Genomic DNA, 22,025 nt, shown 5'->3' with positions numbered 1-22,025 from the left:
ACAAAATATTTTGTATGAATTCAGCTCATCTAATTATAGTAGAGGTGTCAGTGCTACACATAAATTTTTGGAACTTAAGTGTATTTGGATACTGATATTTATATTTATCAATACACTTTTTCCTATCATCTTCAAAAAAGAACATCTCAAAAGATAATGAAACTCATCACCAAGGTCATTTATATTACATACTGTACACTTCGTAAAGCCCTATCAACATTTATATAACGACCACTTACAACAGGAATAAAATATTGTTTAAACATTTAAATTTACATATGATATAAGCAAGATTCCATGAAACATTTGTAAGGTAGTTTTCCAACTTAAATTCTGTTTTGAATAATCAGTAGCTCATACATTTAGAAAAAGTGTTAACGCACTTGACCAAGTTTGCTTATACTGATCTTGCAAAGTCAATTTTACTTTACTTTTAAACATATTTACATTTACAACCGATTAAGGGAGCCAATACTCAGACAAACCAAGATTATTTTATACACTTTCCACTTTAACAATCCATGGGCAACTGTAGACATTATTGATATGCAAATTATACATAAGTTTATATAGGCTAGCACAATATTTATTTGCTATTCCGGGGACTAAAGAACTCCCTCAATCTTAAGATTAATATGGTAAACACCAAGTTAACCAAGAACCATAACAGTTGGAATTTATTTATTTTTACTTAAGTATCATTTTATATTATTCGAGTTAAAATTGAGTAATGATATAATTATTTTCAAAGCCCCATACCTCACTACATATAACAAAATAGGAGTTACCAATGTATCAAATAGCTGTTTTTGAATATCTATAAGAAGCAAAAGTTTTCTTATTTTAATCATTACTGAAAAGATTGCTTTTCTTGCTTGATTAGAAAGATGTTTTTTGTTACATTGAACTTACCATTGTAATTAAATTTGACACCAAGATAACTAAAATCATCCACAACATCAAGTTTAACATGATCATAATAAACAGTAGGTTTATTTCTTAGTTCACCTCTTGAAAACACTACAGCTTTCGTTTTAGCAGAATTTACAGTAAGGTGCCATTTCTGACAATACTCAACCATTGTATTAAGAGCTATTTGCAATTCAGTTTCACTTTCAGCAAAAAGTAACTGTATCGTCCGCATAAAGCAAGATATAACCTCAGATAAACATCCAACTCACTTGTATCAAAATATGTGTGAATTTCAGATGTCAACAGAAAAAGACCGTCACGTTTTACAGAAATAAATTGAACTATATCATTAAGAAATAGTGAAAAAAGTATTGGCGAAAGACTTTCACCCTGGCGCACCCCTAGACTACTACTGAGGGGGATATTGTTTTGGCGTTGTCCTTCCGTCCGCCAATCCGTCCGTCCGGAACCATATCTTGGTAGGCATTGATTAGAAAATGTTCAAACTTGATCAGAATGTTCCCCTTGATCAAATCTCGACCAATTGTATAAGTGGGTCACATGGGGTCAAAAACTAGGTAACTAGGTCAAATCTTAGAATTTTTTGGAACAAACTAGAGGCATTATACATAGTAAAATATTCATGAAACTTAATCAAAATGTTTTCCTTAATAAACTCTTAGACGTATATAAAACTGGGTCACATATGATCGAAAATTAGGTCATTAGGTCAAATCTTAGAAAAATCTTGCCAGGAACCATATCAAGGTAATGATTGGTCAGAATATGTTTAAACTTGGTCAGGATGTACCCCTTGATAAATATTGACCGCTTGTAAGAGTGGGTCACATGGGGTCAAAAACTATGTCACAAGCTTAAATCTTACAAAAGTCTTTGGAACACATAAGAGGCATTATGTATGGTCTAATATTCATGAAACATGATCAGAATGTAAATATTAGGTCACTAGGTCAAATCTTACCAAAACCTTGTCCGGGTGAGAGTGGTTAGACCGTACTTGCGATCTTGTCGATCAAGGTACCGATGGAAAGGTCTTTTTGAGAGGTCGGTCTCAACGTAAGCGCTGAAATCTACTTCAGCTGACGCTCAAGTACCGCGTTAAGCCTAGCAGTCACAGTCCAACCCGGTGTCGGGTTAGGGTGTCGGGTTAGGGTGTCGGGTGTCGGGTTAGGGTGTCGGGTTAGGGTGTCGGGTTAGGGTGTCGGGTTAGGGTGTCGGGTTAGGGTGTCGGGTTAGGGTGTCGGGTTAGGGTGTCGGGTGTCGGGTTAGGGTGTCGGGTGTCGGGTGTCGGGTTAGGGTGTCGGGTTAGGGTGTCGGGTGTCGGGTGTCGGGTGTCGGGTGTCGGGTGTCGGGTTAGGGTTAGGGTTAGGGTGTCGGGTTAGGGTGTCGGGTGTCGGGTGTCGGGTGTCGGGTTAGGGTGTCGGTTAGGGTTAGGGTGTCGGGTTAGGGTGTCGGGTGTCGGGTTAGGGTGTCGGGTTAGGGTGTCGGGTTAGGGTGTCGGGTTAGGGTGTCGGGTTAGGGTGTCGGGTTAGGGTTAGGGTGTCGGGTTAGGGTTAGGGTTAGGGGTTAGGGTTAGGGTTAGGGGTTAGGGTGTCGGGTTAGGGTGTCGGGTTAGGGTGTCGGGTTAGGGGTTAGGGTTAGGGTGTCGGGTTAGGGTTAGGGTGTCAGGTTAGGGTGTCGGGTTAGGGTGTCGGGTTAGGGTGTCGGGTTAGGGTTAGGGTGTCGGGTTAGGGTTAGGGTTAGGGTTAGGGTGTCGGGTTAGGGTGTCGGGTTAGGGTGTCGGGTTAGGGTGTCGGGTTAGGGTTAGGGTTAGGGTTAGGGTTAGGGTGTCGGGTTAGGGTGTCGGGTTAGGGTGTCGGGTTAGGGTTAGGGCTGTGGTTAGGCCTTATGTGCGGCTGACAGTTGACAGCCAGCTAACAGTTGGCAGCCAGCTGGCAGCCTGTTAACAGCTAACAGTTGGCATCCAGCTGGCAATTGACAGCCAGCTAACAGTTGGCAGCCACTTTAAACTTAGCCATGAAGAGCCTAGCTCGACCTTTGGCAGCCGCCTTGTGTACGGCTGCCAGCTGGCAATTGACAGCCAGCTAACAGTTGGTAGCCAGCTGGCAGCCTGTTAACAGCTAACAGTTGGCAGCCAGCTGGCAATTGACAGCCAGCTAACAGTTGGCAGTCACTTTATACTTAGCCATGAAGAGCCTAGCTCGACCTTTGGCAGCCGCCTTGTGTACGGCTGCCAGCTGGCAATTGGCAGCCAGCTAACAGTTGGCAGCCAGCTGGCAGCCTGTTAACAGCTAACAGTTGGCAGCCAGCTGGCAATTGACAGCCAGCTAACAGTTGGCAGGCAGGCAATTTATTTTAAATGCAAAATACACCTAGGGTTAGGCTAGGGTTACGGACATAGATTTTATAAAAAAAAAAAAAGTGCATCCAGCGTACATTCCAAAATCATCGTAGGACATTAGTGAACATATTTGTATAGTATACTTAACTCATGTTTGGCAAAACACTTAAAAAAAAAAAAAAAAAAAAAAAAAAAAACGATTTTTTTTTAACATGATTGCCTCCTGTGGTTTATTCTGTCTGTCTGTCTGTCTGTCTGTCTGTCTGTCTGTCTGTCTGTCTGTCTGTCTGTCTGTCTGTCTGTCTGTCTGTCTGTCTGCAAAGCTGTGATAGGACATGGCTCAGTGTTTGTCAATTTGCTCTACAATGGCATTTGATGAATAGCGGCATTTGTTCAATGGTGGCCTTTGCGAAACAGGGGCAATTTGCTTAACGGTGGCCTTGGCGAAACAGGGGCATTCTGCTCAATGGTGGCCTTTGCGAAACAGGGGCAATCTGCTTGATGAGGACGCTATAGGGTTAGGGTTAGGGTTAGGGTTAGGGTTAGGGTTAGGGTTAGGGTTAGGGTTAGGGCTATACTTTTTGGTGCAATTGTGGACTAAATGTTGCAATTGTGGATTTTAAGTTGATAATGTGGATTTTGGGGTTGCAAATGTGGATTTTATTTAGCTATTGTGGATTCAATTGCCCTATAGTGGATTGGTTTGGATGATGTCCCCCTGATGAAAAGTTATTGAACTTACAAAGGGGGGTTAACAATTTTTAGGTAGGGGGAGGTAATCTTGACATACTGTCAGAGTTATAGCCCTTAGAATTCATAAATAAAAATGGGGTCACTGATAAAGTGTCGCCTCCTTATGTCGTGACCGCTCTTTTATTTATAAGAATAACGCGACGGCGTTTTGATTATAGGCATTAGTGTATATTAATCTATTAAATTACATCCAAATATGGGCATAAAATTGCTTTTTTCCATTTTTGGGGTTAGGTGCATGTCCACATTTTCAACCAATTTTGGGGTTAGTTAATATAGTTATAATTACTTACCTTATAAGGATGAAACTTTGTCAGGTTGTAGGTAATGGACATATCTATAACATATCAAGGCCGATAACTGATACGAATCGCCGTCTTAGAGTAACTTTCCTTGTAATGGTCATTTTTGGTATATGCGCATGAGCCTCCTTGACCTACTTTGACCAACGTTTTCTCCCTTAAAAATAAAGATATTTTAATCAAATAAACTGTATTGTATAGGTATTACAAATATCTACACGAATATGTAAGCATTGTATATATAAATAGTACATATAATGAGAAAAAAATACCCAAAATGGGTAAGATCGCCAAAAACTGAAAAAAATAGTTTTTGCCCTTATTTGGTTTCTAAGTGTTTCCAGGGTTGTCACAGGTACATATATGTATATATTTTTGAGCTTGTCTCGTCAAGACGCGTCGAATGGTGTATCACACTTCCTATTTGAAGACCAACAAAAAAATCACAATTTTTTTTTTTAAGGGTTAGGGTTAGGGTTAGGGTTAGGGTTAGGGTTAGGGTTAGGGTTAGGGTTAGGGTTAGGGTTAGGGTTAGGGTTAGGGTTAGGGTTAGGGTTAGGGTTAGGGTTAGGGTTAGGGTTAGGGTTAGGGTTAGGGTTAGGGTTAGGGTTAGGGTTAGGGTTAGGGTTAGGGTTAGGGTTAGGGTTAGGGTTAGGGTTAGGGTTAGGGTTAGGGTTAGGGTTAGGGTTAGGGTTAGGGTTAGGGTTAGGGTTAGGGTTAGGGTTAGGGTTAGGGTTAGGGTTAGGGTTAGGGTTAGGGTTAGGGTTAGGGTTAGGGTTAGGGTTAGGGTTAGGGTTAGGGTTAGGGTTAGGGTTAGGGTTAGGGTTAGGGTTAGGGTTAGGGTTAGGGTTAGGGTTAGGGTTAGGGTTAGGGTTAGGGTTAGGGTTAGGGTTAGGGTTAGGGTTAGGGTTAGGGTTAGGGTTAGGGTTAGGGTTAGGGTTAGGGTTAGGGTTAGGGTTAGGGTTAGGGTTAGGGTTAGGGTTAGGGTTAGGGTTAGGGTTAGGGTTAGGGTTAGGGTTAGGGTTAGGGTTAGGGTTAGGGTTAGGGTTAGGGTTAGGGTTAGGGTTAGGGTTAGGGTTAGGGTTAGGGTTAGGGTTAGGGTTAGGGTTAGGGTTAGGGTTAGGGTTAGGGTTAGGGTTAGGGTTAGGGTTAGGGTTAGGGTTAGGGTTAGGGTTAGGGTTAGGGTTAGGGTTAGGGTTAGGGTTAGGGTTAGGGTTAGGGTTAGGGTTAGGGTTAGGGTTAGGGTTAGGGTTAGGGTTAGGGTTAGGGTTAGGGTTAGGGTTAGGGTTAGGGTTAGGGTTAGGGTTAGGGTTAGGGTTAGGGTTAGGGTTAGGGTTAGGGTTAGGGTTAGGGTTAGGGTTAGGGTTAGGGTTAGGGTTAGGGTTAGGGTTAGGGTTAGGGTTAGGGTTAGGGTTAGGGTTAGGGTTAGGGTTAGGGTTAGGGTTAGGGTTAGGGTTAGGGTTAGGGTTAGGGTTAGGGTTAGGGTTAGGGTTAGGGTTAGGGTTAGGGTTAGGGTTAGGGTTAGGGTTAGGGTTAGGGTTAGGGTTAGGGTTAGGGTTAGGGTTAGGGTTAGGGTTAGGGTTAGGGTTAGGGTTAGGGTTAGGGTTAGGGTTAGGGTTAGGGTTAGGGTTAGGGTTAGGGTTAGGGTTAGGGTTAGGGTTAGGGTTAGGGTTAGGGTTAGGGTTAGGGTTAGGGTTAGGGTTAGGGTTAGGGTTAGGGTTAGGGTTAGGGTTAGGGTTAGGGTTAGGGTTAGGGTTAGGGTTAGGGTTAGGGTTAGGGTTAGGGTTAGGGTTAGGGTTAGGGTTAGGGTTAGGGTTAGGGTTAGGGTTAGGGTTAGGGTTAGGGTTAGGGTTAGGGTTAGGGTTAGGGTTAGGGTTAGGGTTAGGGTTAGGGTTAGGGTTAGGGTTAGGGTTAGGGTTAGGGTTAGGGTTAGGGTTAGGGTTAGGGTTAGGGTTAGGGTTAGGGTTAGGGTTAGGGTTAGGGTTAGGGTTAGGGTTAGGGTTAGGGTTAGGGTTAGGGTTAGGGTTAGGGTTAGGGTTAGGGTTAGGGTTAGGGTTAGGGTTAGGGTTAGGGTTAGGGTTAGGGTTAGGGTTAGGGTTAGGGTTAGGGTTAGGGTTAGGGTTAGGGTTAGGGTTAGGGTTAGGGTTAGGGTTAGGGTTAGGGTTAGGGTTAGGGTTAGGGTTAGGGTTAGGGTTAGGGTTAGGGTTAGGGTTAGGGTTAGGGTTAGGGTTAGGGTTAGGGTTAGGGTTAGGGTTAGGGTTAGGGTTAGGGTTAGGGTTAGGGTTAGGGTTAGGGTTAGGGTTAGGGTTAGGGTTAGGGTTAGGGTTAGGGTTAGGGTTAGGGTTAGGGTTAGGGTTAGGGTTAGGGTTAGGGTTAGGGTTAGGGTTAGGGTTAGGGTTAGGGTTAGGGTTAGGGTTAGGGTTAGGGTTAGGGTTAGGGTTAGGGTTAGGGTTAGGGTTAGGGTTAGGGTTAGGGTTAGGGTTAGGGTTAGGGTTAGGGTTAGGGTTAGGGTTAGGGTTAGGGTTAGGTTAGGGTTAGGGTTAGGGTTAGGGTTAGGGTTAGGGTTAGGGTTAGGGTTAGGGTTAGGGTTAGGGTTAGGGTTAGGGTTAGGGTTAGGGTTAGGGTTAGGGTTAGGGTTAGGGTTAGGGTTAGGGTTAGGGTTAGGGTTAGGGTTAGGGTTAGGGTTAGGGTTAGGGTTAGGGTTAGGGTTAGGGTTAGGGTTAGGGTTAGGGTTAGGGTTAGGGTTAGGGTTAGGGTTAGGGTTAGGGTTAGGGTTAGGGTTAGGGTTAGGGTTAGGGTTAGGGTTAGGGTTAGGGTTAGGGTTAGGGTTAGGGTTAGGGTTAGGGTTAGGGTTAGGGTTAGGGTTAGGGTTAGGGTTAGGGTTAGGGTTAGGGTTAGGGTTAGGGTTAGGGTTAGGGTTAGGGTTAGGGTTAGGGTTAGGGTTAGGGTTAGGGTTAGGGTTAGGGTTAGGGTTAGGGTTAGGGTTAGGGTTAGGGTTAGGGTTAGGGTTAGGGTTAGGGTTAGGGTTAGGGTTAGGGTTAGGGTTAGGGTTAGGGTTAGGGTTAGGGTTAGGGTTAGGGTTAGGGTTAGGGTTAGGGTTAGGGTTAGGGTTAGGGTTAGGGTTAGGGTTAGGGTTAGGGTTAGGGTTAGGGTTAGGGTTAGGGTTAGGGTTAGGGTTAGGGTTAGGGTTAGGGTTAGGGTTAGGGTTAGGGTTAGGGTTAGGGTTAGGGTTAGGGTTAGGGTTAGGGTTAGGGTTAGGGTTAGGGTTAGGGTTAGGGTTAGGGTTAGGGTTAGGGTTAGGGTTAGGGTTAGGGTTAGGGTTAGGGTTAGGGTTAGGGTTAGGGTTAGGGTTAGGGTTAGGGTTAGGGTTAGGGTTAGGGTTAGGGTTAGGGTTAGGGTTAGGGTTAGGGTTAGGGTTAGGGTTAGGGTTAGGGTTAGGGTTAGGGTTAGGGTTAGGGTTAGGGTTAGGGTTAGGGTTAGGGTTAGGGTTAGGGTTAGGGTTAGGGTTAGGGTTAGGGTTAGGGTTAGGGTTAGGGTTAGGGTTAGGGTTAGGGTTAGGGTTAGGGTTAGGGTTAGGGTTAGGGTTAGGGTTAGGGTTAGGGTTAGGGTTAGGGTTAGGGTTAGGGTTAGGGTTAGGGTTAGGGTTAGGGTTAGGGTTAGGGTTAGGGTTAGGGTTAGGGTTAGGGTTAGGGTTAGGGTTAGGGTTAGGGTTAGGGTTAGGGTTAGGGTTAGGGTTAGGGTTAGGGTTAGGGTTAGGGTTAGGGTTAGGGTTAGGGTTAGGGTTAGGGTTAGGGTTAGGGTTAGGGTTAGGGTTAGGGTTAGGGTTAGGGTTAGGGTTAGGGTTAGGGTTAGGGTTAGGGTTAGGGTTAGGGTTAGGGTTAGGGTTAGGGTTAGGGTTAGGGTTAGGGTTAGGGTTAGGGTTAGGGTTAGGGTTAGGGTTAGGGTTAGGGTTAGGGTTAGGGTTAGGGTTAGGGTTAGGGTTAGGGTTAGGGTTAGGGTTAGGGTTAGGGTTAGGGTTAGGGTTAGGGTTAGGGTTAGGGTTAGGGTTAGGGTTAGGGTTAGGGTTAGGGTTAGGGTTAGGGTTAGGGTTAGGGTTAGGGTTAGGGTTAGGGTTAGGGTTAGGGTTAGGGTTAGGGTTAGGGTTAGGGTTAGGGTTAGGGTTAGGGTTAGGGTTAGGGTTAGGGTTAGGGTTAGGGTTAGGGTTAGGGTTAGGGTTAGGGTTAGGGTTAGGGTTAGGGTTAGGGTTAGGGTTAGGGTTAGGGTTAGGGTTAGGGTTAGGGTTAGGGTTAGGGTTAGGGTTAGGGTTAGGGTTAGGGTTAGGGTTAGGGTTAGGGTTAGGGTTAGGGTTAGGGTTAGGGTTAGGGTTAGGGTTAGGGTTAGGGTTAGGGTTAGGGTTAGGGTTAGGGTTAGGGTTAGGGTTAGGGTTAGGGTTAGGGTTAGGGTTAGGGTTAGGGTTAGGGTTAGGGTTAGGGTTAGGGTTAGGGTTAGGGTTAGGGTTAGGGTTAGGGTTAGGGTTAGGGTTAGGGTTAGGGTTAGGGTTAGGGTTAGGGTTAGGGTTAGGGTTAGGGTTAGGGTTAGGGTTAGGGTTAGGGTTAGGGTTAGGGTTAGGGTTAGGGTTAGGGTTAGGGTTAGGGTTAGGGTTAGGGTTAGGGTTAGGGTTAGGGTTAGGGTTAGGGTTAGGGTTAGGGTTAGGGTTAGGGTTAGGGTTAGGGTTAGGGTTAGGGTTAGGGTTAGGGTTAGGGTTAGGGTTAGGGTTAGGGTTAGGGTTAGGGTTAGGGTTAGGGTTAGGGTTAGGGTTAGGGTTAGGGTTAGGGTTAGGGTTAGGGTTAGGGTTAGGGTTAGGGTTAGGGTTAGGGTTAGGGTTAGGGTTAGGGTTAGGGTTAGGGTTAGGGTTAGGGTTAGGGTTAGGGTTAGGGTTAGGGTTAGGGTTAGGGTTAGGGTTAGGGTTAGGGTTAGGGTTAGGGTTAGGGTTAGGGTTAGGGTTAGGGTTAGGGTTAGGGTTAGGGTTAGGGTTAGGGTTAGGGTTAGGGTTAGGGTTAGGGTTAGGGTTAGGGTTAGGGTTAGGGTTAGGGTTAGGGTTAGGGTTAGGGTTAGGGTTAGGGTTAGGGTTAGGGTTAGGGTTAGGGTTAGGGTTAGGGTTAGGGTTAGGGTTAGGGTTAGGGTTAGGGTTAGGGTTAGGGTTAGGGTTAGGGTTAGGGTTAGGGTTAGGGTTAGGGTTAGGGTTAGGGTTAGGGTTAGGGTTAGGGTTAGGGTTAGGGTTAGGGTTAGGGTTAGGGTTAGGGTTAGGGTTAGGGTTAGGGTTAGGGTTAGGGTTAGGGTTAGGGTTAGGGTTAGGGTTAGGGTTAGGGTTAGGGTTAGGGTTAGGGTTAGGGTTAGGGTTAGGGTTAGGGTTAGGGTTAGGGTTAGGGTTAGGGTTAGGGTTAGGGTTAGGGTTAGGGTTAGGGTTAGGGTTAGGGTTAGGGTTAGGGTTAGGGTTAGGGTTAGGGTTAGGGTTAGGGTTAGGGTTAGGGTTAGGGTTAGGGTTAGGGTTAGGGTTAGGGTTAGGGTTAGGGTTAGGGTTAGGGTTAGGGTTAGGGTTAGGGTTAGGGTTAGGGTTAGGGTTAGGGTTAGGGTTAGGGTTAGGGTTAGGGTTAGGGGGGGTAGGGTTTAGGGTTAGGGTTAGGGTTAGGTTAGGGTTAGGGTTAGGGTTAGGGTTAGGGTTAGGGGTTTAGGGGGGTTAGGGTAGGGTTAGGGTTAGGGTTAGGGTTAGGGTTAGGGTTAGGGTTAGGGTTAGGGTTAGGGTTAGGGTTAGGGTTAGGGTTAGGGTTAGGGTTAGGGTTAGGGTTAGGGTTAGGGTTAGGGTTAGGGTTAGGGTTAGGGTTAGGGTTAGGGTTAGGGTTAGGGTTAGGGTTAGGGTTAGGGTTAGGGTTAGGGTTAGGGTTAGGGTTAGGGTTAGGGTTAGGGTTAGGGTTAGGTTAGGGTTAGGGTTAGGGTTAGGGTTAGGGTAGGGTTAGGGTTAGGGTTAGGGTTAGGGTTAGGGTTAGGGTTAGGGTTAGGGTAGGGTTAGGGTTAGGGTTAGGGTTAGGGTTAGGGTTAGGGTTAGGGTTAGGGTTAGGGTTAGGGTAGGGTTAGGGTTAGGGTTAGGGTTAGGTTAGGGTAGGGTTAGGGTTTAGGTTAGGGTTAGGGTTAGGGTTAGGGTTAGGTTAGGGTTAGGGTTAGGGTTAGGTTAGGGTTAGGGTGTTAGGGTTAGGGTTAGGGTTAGGTTAGGGTTAGGGTTAGGGTTAGGGTTAGGGTTAGGGTTAGGGTTAGGGTTAGGGTAGGGTTAGGGTTAGGGTTAGGGTTAGGGTTAGGGTTAGGGTTAGGGTTAGGGTTAGGGTTAGGGTTAGGGTTAGGGTTAGGGTTAGGGTTAGGGTTAGGGTTAGGGTTAGGGTTAGGGTTAGGGTTAGGGTTAGGGTTAGGGTTAGGGTTAGGTTAGGGTTAGGGTTAGGGTTAGGGTTAGGGTTAGGGTTAGGGTTAGGGTTAGGGTTAGGGTTAGGGTTAGGGTTAGGGTTAGGGTTAGGGTTAGGGTTAGGGTTAGGGTTAGGGTTAGGGTTAGGGTTAGGGTTAGGGTAGGGTTAGGGTTAGGGTTAGGGTTAGGGTTAGGGTTAGGGTTAGGGTTAGGGTTAGGGTTAGGGTTAGGGTTAGGGTTAGGGTTAGGGTTAGGGTTAGGGTTAGGGTTAGGGTTAGGGTTAGGGTTAGGGTTAGGGTTAGGGTTAGGGTTAGGGTTAGGTTAGGGTTAGGGTTAGGGTTAGGGTTAGGGTTAGGGTTAGGGTTAGGGTAGGGTTAGGTTAGGGTTAGGGTTAGGGTTAGGGTTAGGGTTAGGGTTAGGGTTAGGGTTAGGGTTAGGGTTAGGGTTAGGGTTAGGGTTAGGGTTAGGGTTAGGGTTAGGGTTAGGGTTAGGTTAGGGTTAGGGTTAGGGTTAGGGTTAGGGTTAGGGTTAGGGTTAGGGTTAGGGTTAGGGTTAGGGTAGGGTTAGGGTTAGGGTTAGGGTTAGGGTTAGGGTTAGGGTTAGGGTTAGGGTTAGGGTTAGGGTTAGGGTTAGGGTTAGGGTTAGGGTTAGGGTTAGGGTTAGGGTTAGGGTTAGGGTTAGGGTTAGGGTTAGGGTTAGGGTTAGGGTAGGGTTAGGGTTAGGGTTAGGGTTAACCCTATTTCGCATTTCATTGAAGTTATTTTTAAACTTTTTTTCATTACAAACTTTCAGATATTATCCTTCCTCGTATTCGGTAAAATCTGGTCCGGGTAACCGCAAAATAGCCAGTATTTGTTTACAGTCTTTTTTTGCCAGGAATATTTTGCAGGACGCACTGTTGTTTTCCTGCTTCCGGTTTTAATTATCAGTTCACTTTCGGTTTACTTTCAGTTTTTCGTAATGCAAAATACACGTTTAACCTGACAATTGTTGCCATAGTCAATGAAGTATGGTATTCAGTAGTTTCACAGCGTCGAAGGAAATTTATTTATGTTTGTTTGAAGTATCTCAATGTTTTATACTCAACTATTTTGTTCTAAATAATGACTAAACGAAATTTGGGGGCAAAACTTAATACACAGACTTCAATTACACGGACACACAATTAACTACCAGTTCAAACATGTTGTCGTGAGTAGTGTTTTGAATTCGAAAATGCATTTCTCAGTACAGTATTCATATTAATCATCAATGTTTAATATAAGAAGATAAAAAATTCAGACAAGCTTGTTAATTGCTGTCTTGCATCACCATGTTATAGAAAAAGTCTGTATGGACACATATAACATATAATAATCTCAGTAAAAGCAGAAAATTATTTTATTTTATATGAAAATGACCATGTTACAATTTTCCCAATTTTTTTACTTTTCGCGCTAATTTTCCCAATTGAAAAGGCACAGGCAGTAATATCATTCTGAAAAAAAATCACTGTAGAATGTTTGACCTCTTCGAAAACATCATGTTATTATGTAGATCAACAAATCACCCAACATTAAACGCTTTAATTTAAGTGACCATTAGCATTATTAATGCTAATGAAAATTGTCTTCAAAGACTATATTTGATAAAGTATCAACATTTGCTGAAGTGCACCAGCTTTTGTTATCTTAGTTTTAATGATTTGTTACACCTTATTTCAACATACAAAAATAGTGCATTTTACAAAAACATGAGCCAGTCCCATCAAATATTCCAACCAATGGGACTTTGCTTTGGTTGTAAGTCAGAAATGTACAGTCGGTACCCTGTTGGCTCGAACTCGGAGGGACCAGCGAAAATACCTTGAGCCTCAAAAAATTCGAGCCAATTAGGAATGCTTCAGTATATAGAAATCGGTCCTGAACATTCAGTTTGAGCCAACCTTGAATTGAAGCCAAGCGAGTTCGAGCCAACGGAGTCCGACTGTACTTAGGTAAATTGATAATTTTAGGCATTTTGTCACTATTTTTACAACTCCAAGGGTTCTAGCCCCATTTAAAAAGGTAAAATAAACAATGTATACATACCAGCAACACTGATTTGAACGTCCCTCGCAATAACTGTGCCAGCATTTTCGAGTCGAACATAACATTTGTAACGACCGTCATCACTTATGTCCTTTCTTGGTCGATGCAAAATCCGGCGAATATACAAGGACCCGTTCGTGAACACTTGAATTCTTCGTGAGGTAAAATCCAGAAACTCGTCATTCTTGAGCCATGTGTAGTTAGCTGGCCCTAATGAGGTGTTATATACCACTGAGCAATTAATCACTAGTTCGTCATTTTTGTGCACAATAAAGTGTGAGGTCTTCCCATGCGCGATAGCGAGACCCTTGTCTGTGTTGGTATTGGCTGTGTCCCCTAAAATAACACAGAAACAACAATTATAGTTAACAGAATCAACAGTTATCTATCCTTTCAAAAGAAACAAGAGTTTTCTACCTTTTTGGCAGAAACAACAGTAATCTACATTTTTTAATTAGGCAGAAATCATTTTCAGCCCCATTTTCCACAGCCAATATAACTTAATCTTACAACCGATGTGAGTGCTGTCCCGTAGATGTGAATTGTAAACAATCATCTTTTCTTCCTTTTTTTCTATTTCTTAGCAATTTCTGCCAGAAATAAACTTACAGTAATTTATAATCCAAAGAACTGCTGTACTACTACCAGCCATGCCCCAGTACTGCTGTACCAGCCATGCCCCAGTACTGCTGTACCAGCCACACCCAAGTACTGCTGTACCAGCCATGCCCCAGTACTGCTGTACCAGCCATGCCCCAGTACTGCTGTACCAGCCACACCCAAGTACTGCTGTACCAGCCACACCCAAGTACTGCTGTACCAGCCATGCCCCAGTACTGCTGTACCAGCCATGCCCCAGTACTGCTGTACCAGCCACACCCAAGTACTGCTGTTCCAGCCATCTCCCAGTACTGCTGTACCAGCCATCTCCCAGTACTGCTGTATCAGCCACGCCCCTGTACTGCTGTACCAGCCATCTCCCAGTACTGCTGTACCAGCCATGTCCCAGTACTGCTGTACCAGCCACGCCCCAGTACTGCTGTACCAGCCATCTCCCAGTACTGCTGTACCAGCCATGCCCAAGTACTGCTATACCAGCCATGCCCCTGTACTGCTATACCAGCCATGCCCCTGTGCTGCTGTACCAGCCATCTCCCAGTACTGCTGTACAGGCCATCTCCCAGTCCTGCTGTACCAGCGACGCCCCTGTACTGCTGTACCATCCATCTCCCAGTACTGCTGTACCAGCCATGCCCCAGTACTGCTGTACCAGCCATGCCCCAGTACTGCTGTACCAGCCATGCCCCAGTACTGTTGTACCAGCCACACCCAAGTACTGCTGTACCAGCCATCTCCCAGTACTGCTGTACCAGCCATCTCCCAGTACTGCTGTATCAGCCACGCCCCTGTACTGCTGTACCAGCCATCTCCCAGTACTGCTGTACCAGCCATGTCCCAGTACTGCTGTACCAGCCAAGCCCCAGTACTGCTGTACCAGCCATCTCCCAGTACTGCTGTACCAGCCATGCCCAAGTACTGCTATACCAGCCATGCCCCTGTACTGCTATACCAGCCATGCCCCTGTGCTGCTGTACCAGCCATCTCCCAGTACTGCTGTACAGGCCATCTCCCAGTCCTGCTGTACCAGCGACGCCCCTGTACTGCTGTACCATCCATCTCCCAGTACTGCTGTACCAGCCATGCCCAAGTACTGCTGTACCAGCCACGCCCCAGTACTGCTGTACCAGCCACGCCCCATACTGCTGTACCAGCCACGCCCCTGTACTGCTGTACCAGCCATCTCCCAGTACTGCTGTACCAGCCATTTCCCAGTACTGCTGTACCAGCCACGCCCCTGTACTGCTGTACCAGCCATCTCCCAGTACTGCTGTACCAGCCATGCCCCAGTACTGCTGTACCAGCCATGCGCCAGTACTGCTGTACCAGCCATCTCCCAGTACTGCTGTACCAGCCATGCCCAAGTATTGCTATACCAGCCATGCCCCTGTACTGCTATACCAGCCATGCCCCTGTGCTGCTGTACCAGCCATCTCCCAGTACTGCTGTACCGGCCATCTCCCAGTACTGCTGTACCAGCGACGCCCCTGTACTGCTGTACCATCCATCTCCCAGTACTGCTGTACCAGCCACGCCCCAGTACTGCTGTACCAGCCACGCCCCAGTACTGCTGTACCAGCCACGCCCCTGTACTGCTGTACCAGCCATCTCCCAGTACTGCTGTACCAGCCATGCCCCAGTACTGCTGTACCAGCCATCTCCCAGTACTGCTGTACCAGCCATCTCCCAGTACTGCTGTACCAGCCATCTCCCAGTACTGCTGTACCAGCCATGCCCCTGTACTGCTGTACCAGCCATGCCCCAGTACTGCTGTACCAGCCATGCCCCTGTACTGCTGTACCAGCCACGCCCCAGTACTGCTGTACCAGCCACGCCCCAGTACTGCTGTACCAGCCACACCCCAGTACTGCCGTACCAGCCATGCCCCATTACTGCTATTCCAGCCACGTTACAGTACTGCTGTACCAGCCACGCCCCAGTACTGCTGTACCAGCCACACCCCAGCTCAGCTGTAATCTATTCCCCTCACACACACAGTCAGTGCCCCAACTTCCACTTCCAAGTAGCACCTCTTTCCCTACCCTATTTCACTCCCCCCCCACCCCCACCCCCACCATTACCACAGCCCCAACTATGCATGATGAAATATTTTTATTAATGTTTATAAGGGAAAAAAAACAATGCAATGCCATTCATTTAACGTTGTAGTAGATAAATAACGTCACTGTGCGCATGTATACAGTAGATATGTACATGTATACAGTAGATACATACATGCCATATCCCGCGTAGGGGGTAAAAAAGAATTTCGACCCATTCCCCGGTCTCCCGGAGGGAGATGAAAATCCCCCGGAATTAAAAAGTGTGTTTAAAAATACGTGAATTTATCACAGGGTTTAATTATATAATTATGCCTGTTTACAGTTATAATGCCCTTCCTGTCCTGAAGCTTAATTGGATTATCAACTGATGGTGTGTTATAACAACACCTATTGGGTGACACTTAATAAATCAGCAGGGCACATTTCATGCATTGTTTTGATTGAAACTGACAGAATTTTATCTAATCAGAGGATGTAACTATTTAAAGCGTTCTTCAAAACGTGTCATTGTCATCAAAAGGATTAATAATTTAAAGGTGACAGTAAATTATTCAGTAAAGAAAAGGATTAAAATAACTAATAGACAATGCTGTTCTTTGTTATGCCTCACTAATATGTTTACATACATGACATGACCTTCATCGCAAATATCGGAAACTAACAGAACTTCCAGAAGAGAAACTGAAAGTAGACAATTCGGATGAAATGACTTTTATCTATTCATTATGGTGTTGATGTTTTTATTTTTTGATGAATGCCAAAAGAATATATGTTCATGAACTTAAACAATAAATTATGCATTTACTTTTTATCAGAAGCAAACAAATCTGACTATTTGGGAATTGAAATGAAAAATATTGATAATTTATTCCATTCTCTCTATTAGTCTGAAAGTCATCATTTATGATCATAGGCAGCAGATTTTGTATCCAATTTTAGAGAAAGGTAAGCCCATTAAATTGTCTCTGAAACATATTTTTCTGTGAAGTATTTTATTTTGCAAGTGAGTGCTTTTATTATGCAATATGGCTGTGTCTCATAAAAATATAGATAAAGTGCCCTGGAAAAAGGGGTAAACAAGGTGAATTGGCACGTGTGTCATGCCCGTAATGCTACATGGTGATGATGAAAGTCCCCTGGTATGTGACCTAAATCCCTTTAAATTCTGGACATAATCCCCTCGGGAGCCTTTCAAATTTATGGCAATTTGTTTTTTTCGTACTTGCGTCTTAAAATACTTTGAAATTTTGCCGAATTAGATCTGCTAAAAAAAATCCCCCTGAATACTACCCAAATCCCCCTGAATTTTCAGACTCTTGAACAAATCCCCCTGAATGGTCTCCAGAAAATATGGCATGTATGTAGATATCATATGTAAATGTATAAAGTAGATATGTACATGTATACAGTAGATATGTACATGTATACAGTAGATATGTACATGTTTCATTAAAAACAAAATCAAATTTGTACGGATGAATGAATGCCATCACTCCTACATACAACATGAAGACTACTGGGAATATTGTCATGCATTTTTAAATATGTTTCAGTTAAATGGTCTGTGAATTTGTAAACGTTTACAGCCGCAAAACGACATGCAAAATGACACGACGCCATTCAATTGTGTAAACGTTCAAGTCTTATCCTCAATCCTCCACAAGTTGGATGCCTCACATGGAATTAGCAATATTATTACTATTTCTGTCGCAAGTAACTATAATGATCATATCTCATTGCAATGTCGTGTTTCTAATCATTAACAGGGAAAATGTGTCGTTAAGATTGAAATTTTGCCCTAGAAATGAACAAGAATGCTATAAAAAAACAGTCATGACAAAAGAATGTTATAAAGATGGTTCTAATAAGAACACACAGACTCTCCCATACAGAATTAGACTGGGGTTTCTTCATTTAATACCATGTTTATTTTAAAAAAATAAGGTCAAAAATTGTAATTTTCACATTTTAACAAAAATAAAAATGTTTTTGCATCGGGGAAAATCAAATGCAGCTTTAAATTGTAAAAAAATAAAAAGTATCTTAAGAAATATATTAACAAGTGGTAAATGAATAGAAACCAGTACATAAAACCATTCTTAATTGATTCCTTGAGGAAAAAGTGTATGCTATTAAAGTACTGTATTAAACATAATTATATATGCCTAACCCAAGTCGACGCTACTTAATTTAAACATTAATATAACTAATTGTTCCTTATTAAAACCAACACCACTTAATTGGAACATGTTGTGCCTTACTAATATATGTATCATTAATTCAAAGCTTCCTAAAACATCCCTCATACTTTTATTATTGTTTATAAATAAGCCCCATCTGTATGCTAATGTTTCATTTGAACTAGGTCAACATACATGTATTATGTGCACAATAATGCAGTAAACATTTACTCTTCATCTGCCTGAATATTAGCGATGGAAGTAACAAAACCGAACCAATTAAATTCCAATTAAGCATTAATTGACTGTGGTCACTAAATGGCATTTCCGCTCTCGCGGACGTTCCCCCCATGGGCGCCCCGTGTGAAAATAAACATGCTGGCTATGAACGTGCTAGGCAATGTACTCCAAGCCTTAAAACACCACCAAAACACACCCCATCGATATCAAACACATTTCATTTTCAACCACAAACACAGTCTATACTTAACCAGTAACAAAAACATATCCACATTTTTCAAAAACGTACATACTCCCCAAAGGGCGGCTTGACCGAATTTCGTAAGGTTAGCGGAGAGCCGCCATTTGTATTGATGTAGAGAGCGAATTTTTGCCATCAACTTTAACCCCGGATAGAGAAGACAGACAGACAAACCTTGGGCGCAGGGGCCAGCTAGCACTACCGCAACCAACCACAGGCTCCACTTAAATAATCCATCCATAGAGAAGTACACATTGGGCCTATTTTTATGAACAAAAACAACATGCGAGTTTTTTTTATCCGATGGCCTCTTTTCCGATTGTAGATTATGCCCTGTACATTCAATACACAGTGTACGCCCATTACAGGGCGCGCTCTTACTCCCGCGTAACGAAAACAGACAATAAACGGTAATTGGGTATTAATTGACAATTAGGTCAAACAAATGCACGATGATAGTAAAGAAAAAAATACGAATACTATATGAAATACCACCAAATCACATGTCACTGTATGGTATTGTTTCGAAACACTGAGAAGTGTTGTTTTTATGTGGGAGTGAGTTTGTTAGCGAGAATAGCTGACAGAATTTAAGGTCATGAGCTAGTATCGCGGAGAGCAAGTGTCACGGATATGGGTCATCCCGGGTGATACACACAAATGATTACTGAAACACACCGGGGTGAAGCTATCGGGTGGCGGGATAGAATGGCCAGCTGTGTCAGTATTAACCATTCAATACACACCAATCAATTAAATATGTTACAATATAATAACATCGAGGCCACCGCTGCGCGCTGATACGTGTGAAATATGAAAGCCAAGTCTGTCAATGAACATGCGTGAGAGCAGAAGAACCGATCAGATAGCACGTCATGATTGCGTATTTATTTTCCTTATGAATTTTAAAGTGTCTCCACTCAATTCATTATTGCACTCTGTGAACAAGACTATATGTAATGAATTGTATTTTGGTTTGATTGGATAATATACAATCGATCAAATTAAACAGTGTAGGATATTATTCCCTTTAAATCTACAATAATTGCATATATGCTAAATATATTATACTTCTATGAATGAATAAATGAAATTATAAATGAAAAGAAATGAATAGATAAAGATAAATATTATGAATATGAATGAATGAAGGAACGAATAAATGAATGAAGGAACGAATGGATGAGAGAAGGAAGGAATGAAGGAACGAATGTATTAATGAAGGAAGGAACGAATGTATTAATGAAGGAAGGAACGAATGTATTAATGAAGGAAGGAACGAATGTATTAATGAAGGAAGGAACGAATGTATTAATGAAGGAAGGAACGAATGTATTAATGAAGGAAGGAACGAATGTATTAAGGAAGGAACGAAGGAAGGAACGAAGGAAGGAAGGAAGGAAGGAAGGAAGGAAGGAAGGAAGGAAGGAAGGAAGGAAGGAAGGAAGGAAGGAAGGAAGGAAGGAAGGAAGGAAGGAAGGAAGGAAGGAAGGAAGGAATATCTCGTCTACCCCCGTCTCTGCCCTGTTCCCGTCTATTTCAGTCCCGCTCCTTTCTTTCTTACTAACTCTCCGGATCCTTTCTACCCGGCACGGCCCTCTCCTGTTCCTGTCTACCTTCATTTATCTCCCGTCTACCCCCAATCCTCTCCCGCTCCCTTCTACCACCGTCCTTCTCCTGTACCTGTCTACCCCGTCCCACTCCTATTCCCGTCTACCCTTATTCCTCTCCCGCCCTCTTTTTATCCCCGTCTCCCCCGCTCCGTTCTTTCCCCGGCCTTCCCCGTTTCCGTCTACCCTGTCACTCCCCCCCCCCCCCGCTAGCCTCATCCACCTCCCTGCTCCATTCTTGTCCGGCCCCGCTCCCTCCTTCCCATTTCGTCTCATGTTCCCTTCTACCTCCGTCCCTCCCCGCTCCCTTATACTTCCCCGTTCCCTTTTACCCCGTCCCTTTCCCGTTCCCTTCTACACCATCTCGCCCCCGCTCCCTTATACACCGTCACTTCCACGTTCCCTTCTACCCCGTCCCTCCCCGCTCCCTTCTATACCGTCCCTCCCCCGTTCCCTTCTACCCCGCTCCCTTATTCACTGTCCCTTCCCCGTTCCCTTATACCCCGCTCCCTTATACACCGTCATTTCCCCGTTCCCTTCTACCCCGCTCCCTTCTACCCCGTCCCTCCCCCGCTCCCTTCTACACCGTCCCTACCCCGCTCTCTTCTACCCTGCTCACTTATACATCGTCACTTCCCCGCCCCCTTCTACCCCGCTCCCTTCTACACCGTCACTTCCCCGTTCCCTTCTACCCCGCTCCCTTATACACCGTCACTCCCCCGTTCCCTTCTGCCCCGTCCCTTCCCAGTTACCTTCTACCCCTTCTCTTCTCCTTTCCCTTCTACCCCGCTCCCTTATACACCGTCACTTCTCCGTTCCCTTCTACCCCGCTCCCTTCTACACCGTAACTTCCCGTTACCCTCAACCCCGTCCCTCCCCGTTCCCTACGTCCCCGCTCACTTATACACCGTCAGTTCCCCGTTCCCTTCTACACCGCTCCCTTCTACACCGTCCCTTCCCCGTTCCCTTCTACCCCGCTCCCTTATACACCGTCCCTCCCCCGTTACCTTCTACTCCGCTCCCTTATACACCGTCCCTCCCCGTTCCCTTCTACCCCGCTCCCTTATACACAGACACTTCCCTGTTCCCTTCTACCCCGCCCCTTCCAAGCTCCCTTCTACCCCGCCCCTGTATAGACCGTCATTTCCCCGTTCCCTTCTACCCCGTCCTCTCCCCGTTCCTTTCTACCCCGCTCCCTTATACACCGTCCCTCCCCCGTTACCTTCTACCCCGCTCCCTTATACACAGACACTTCCTTGTTCCCTTCTACCCCTTCCCTCCCCCGTTCCATTCTTCCCCGCTCCCTTCTACACCGTAACTTCCCGTTACCCTCAACCCCGTCCCTCCCCGTTTCCTACTACCTCGCTCCCTTATACACCGTCAGTTCCCCGTTCCCTTCTATCCCGCTCCCTTCTGCACCGTCCCTTCCCCGTTCCCTTCCACCCCGCTCCCTTATACACCGTCCCTCCCCCGTTACCTTCTACCCCGCTCCCTTATACACCGTCCCTCCCCGTTCCCTTCTACCCCGCTCCCTTATACACAGACACTTTCCTGTTCCCTTCTACCCCGTCCCTTCCAAGCTCCCTTCTACCCCGCCCCTGTATAGACCGTCATTTCCCCGTTCCCTTCTACCCCGTCCTCCTCCCGTTCCTTTCTACCCCGCTCCCTTATACACAGACACTTCCCTGTTCCCATTCTACCCCGCTCCCTTCTACACCGTAACTTCCCGTTACCCTCAACCCCGTCCCTCCCCGTTTCCTACTGCCTCGCTCCCTTATACACCGTCAGTTCCCCGTTCCCTTCTACCCCGCTCCCTTCTACACCGTCCCTTCCCCGTTCCCTTCCACCCCCCTCCCTTATACACCTTCCCTCCCCCGTTACAGTCTACCCCGCTCCCTTATACACCGTCCCTCCCCGTTCCCTTCTACCCCGCTCCCTTATACACAGACACTTCCCTGTTCCCTTCTATCCCGTCCCTTCCAAGCTCCCTTCTACCCCGCCCCTGTATACACCGTCATTTCCCCGTTCCCTTCTACCCCGTCCGTTCCCCGTTCCTTTCTTCCCCGCTCCCTTATACACCGTCCCTCCCTCGTTAGCTTCTACCCCGCTCCCTTATACACAGACACTTCCCTGTTCCCTTCTACCCCGCTCCCTTATACACCGTCACTTCCCCGCTCATTTCTACCCCGCTCCCTTATACATCGTCACTTCACCGTTCCCTTCTACCCCGTCCCTTCCCCGTTACCTT

General features: G+C 45.5%; 2 protein-coding genes across 2 annotated transcripts; one reads left to right on the top strand and one right to left on the bottom strand.

The window, feature by feature from the left end:
• Nucleotides 1-12,046: 12,046 nt before the first annotated feature.
• On the bottom strand, nucleotides 12,047-18,475 carry LOC128222408 (neogenin-like). Its single transcript, XM_052931389.1, has 3 exons — nucleotides 18,342-18,475; nucleotides 12,826-13,161; nucleotides 12,047-12,084 (listed from the first exon to the last, which is right to left on the bottom strand). The coding sequence occupies exons 1-3, from the start codon at nucleotides 18,406-18,408 to the stop codon at nucleotides 12,047-12,049; spliced, it is 441 nt and encodes a 146-aa protein (XP_052787349.1). The 5' UTR covers nucleotides 18,409-18,475.
• A 1,576-nt stretch (nucleotides 18,476-20,051) lies between these two features.
• On the top strand, nucleotides 20,052-21,095 carry LOC128222407 (uncharacterized). Its single transcript, XM_052931388.1, has one exon. It carries the CDS (start codon nucleotides 20,052-20,054, stop codon nucleotides 21,093-21,095), a length of 1,044 nt encoding a protein of 347 aa, XP_052787348.1.
• The last annotated feature ends 930 nt before the right edge of the window (nucleotides 21,096-22,025 follow it).

The sequence above is a fragment of the Mya arenaria genome, chromosome 16, assembly GCF_026914265.1.
Source record: "Mya arenaria isolate MELC-2E11 chromosome 16, ASM2691426v1".
NCBI lineage: Eukaryota > Metazoa > Mollusca > Bivalvia > Myida > Myidae > Mya > Mya arenaria.
Note: the sequence above shows the minus strand (reverse complement) of the source record. Positions and strands in the feature narration are given on the sequence as shown.